Below are 2304 nucleotides of genomic sequence, written 5' to 3'. Positions count from 1 at the left end.
CCAGAGCAGAGCTGCTCCAGCCCTCCCAGCATCTCTGTGGCCTCCTCTGGCCTCTCTCCAACAGCTCCGTGTCCTTCTTGTGTTGGGGACCCCAGAGCTGTTCCCAGCCCTGCAGGGGGTCCCACCAGAGCAGAGCAGAGCAGAGGGGACAATCCCCTCCCTGGCCCTGCTGGTCACGCTGCTGGTGACACAGCCCAGGACACGGGTGGGTTCTGGGATCACCACACGGTGCTGGTCCATGTTGAGCTTCTCATCATCCAACACCCCCAAGTCCTTCTCCTCAGGGCTGTTCTCCATCCATTCTCCACCCAGCCTGGCAAACATCAGCTCTGCTGAGCTGAACCCTGCAGGAAGGGTGTGGGGATATTCTGGGGAAGGAGAGGCCCAACCGAGCCCCACTCCCCTGCACAGCTCCTGGCTGTGCCCTGGTCCCAGCCCCTCACCAGGCTCTGGTGTCTCGTGGTCCTTGCTCAGGAGCAGGTGCTGGCCCTGGTGTCACGAGGCTGGTTAGGGACAGGTAACCAAAGTGTTGTGAGTTTTTTGGGGCTGGATCTCAGAGCAGGTGCCCAAAACAAGAGAGGACAGCCAGGGGTGAACCTTGCTGGAAGCTGCCTTGGGTGGTAGGACAGTTGATGCTCTGGGTTTGTCTTCACCTCCCCATTACCTGGAAAACTTCAGTCCTTCACTAAGGGAACTCTTAATTAGCACAGTGTGCTTCTCTTGGTAGCACCCAAGTGGTGCCCCTGCCTTGATGTCCCTGAGGAAGCCAGAGCTTGAACCCATGTCTCTTGGTAGAGTTGGGGGTGCCAGGAGTCAGGGGGTGTCCACAAAAGTTGTCTTGTTCTCTGCAGCTCCTCAGGAGCAGCAGGAGGGAAGCCCTGGTGCCAGCCAGCTGGCAGTGGGGAACTGGGATCTGATGGGATGGCTGCTGGGAAAGCACTGGGATTGTGGGGAGAGGAAAGGCTGAAGACCTGGAGGATGTAGCTGTGACCCTGAATCTCTAGTGGGTTTGGTCACCTCCTCTGCTGCCCCATCACCTCCACCAGTCCCCCTGAAAGAGGAGTTTGGGCTCCCTGGCCACGTGTCACACTGGACAGGTGGCATGTCCCAAACTGGTGGATGAAGTGGGGATCCCTGGCTGCCCACTCCAGGGACCTGGGCTGGGAGATGTGAGGCATGTTGGTCACCAGACTGAGGTGTCATGGAGACTTACCTCAATCAACAAAGCATCCTCATGGCTCCTTACTGTCTCTTGCAGGAGAAGTGGTGAACACCCATGGTCCTGTTGAGCCAGACAAAGACAACATCCGCCAGGAGCCATACACCTTGCCCCAGGGCTTCACCTGGGATGCTCTGGACCTCGGGGACAGGGCTGTGGTGAGTACCAGCAGCTTGGCCAACAACTGCAGGGAGGGCATCACCATTGCTGGGTTGGCAGTTCTGTGCTTGGACTGAGGAAGATGAGTTTGAGGATGGGAACACGTCCTTCACCACAGCAAGCAGCTCTCCAGCTCAGTGCTCGTGCTCTCTCCTTGGGCTTCAGAGAGTCATGGAATCCCAGATTGGTTTGGATTGGAAGGGACCCTAAAGATCATCAGGTTCCAAACCTCTGCTATGAGCAGGGACACCTCCCACCAGCTCAGGCTGCTCCAAGCCCCATCCAACCTGCCCTTCAACACTGCCAGGGATGGGGCAGCCACAGCTTCCCTGGGCAACCTGGGCCAGGCTCTCACCACCCTCACAGCAAAGAATTCCCTCCTCATGTCTCACCTCAATCTCCCTCTTCCACTTTTCATCCATCCCCCTCATCCCATCCCTCCCTGCCCTTGTCCCAAGTCCCTCCCCAGCTTTCCTGGAGCCCCTTCAGGCACTGGAAGCTGCTCTAAGGTCTCCCTGGAGCCTTCTCTTCTCCAGGCTGAACACCCCAGCTCTCCCAGCCTGTCTCCAGAGCAGAGCTGCTCCAGCCCTGGGGTCATTTTTGTGGAGTTGGGTGGGTCTGACCCCCCCCCCACCATGGAGTCACCTCTCACCCCTGCCAGGTTGGCCTGGTTTCTTCATGGGGATGAACATGGAGTTCTCCATGTGCATCTTAAGGATGCCTGAACCCAGGTGGATCCCTCAGGAAGACTTTCCAGACCCATCTCCCCGGGGGATGACACGAGGGCAGCAGGACTTGTCTGTGTGTCCTGCTGCTTGTCCTGCTCTGGTGGCGCTGGTGGCAGGGACAGGGCCACACCAGCAGTGCTGGGGGGGGCTGGTCTGAGGGCAGCTGGGGTGTGTGGTGGCTGAAGAACCAAGACTCAT

General features: G+C 58.6%; 1 protein-coding gene across 1 annotated transcript in view; it reads left to right on the top strand.

Annotated features, from left to right (window-relative positions):
* Positions 1-2304, top strand: part of NMT1 (N-myristoyltransferase 1) — a 15287-nt gene that overhangs the window by 3218 nt on the left and 9765 nt on the right. Inside the window, exon 3 of the mRNA XM_009998196.1 lies at positions 1259-1376. Within this exon, the coding sequence (XP_009996498.1) occupies positions 1259-1376 (118 nt within the window). The remainder of the gene's footprint in view (positions 1-1258; positions 1377-2304) is intronic.

The sequence above is a fragment of the Chaetura pelagica genome, unplaced genomic scaffold (genome assembly GCF_000747805.2).
Source record: "Chaetura pelagica isolate M959 unplaced genomic scaffold, ChaPel_1.0 scaffold1325, whole genome shotgun sequence".
Taxonomy (NCBI): Eukaryota; Metazoa; Chordata; class Aves; order Apodiformes; family Apodidae; genus Chaetura; species Chaetura pelagica.
The sequence above is the reverse complement of the archived record's forward strand: the minus strand, read 5'-3'. Positions and strand labels throughout refer to the sequence as shown.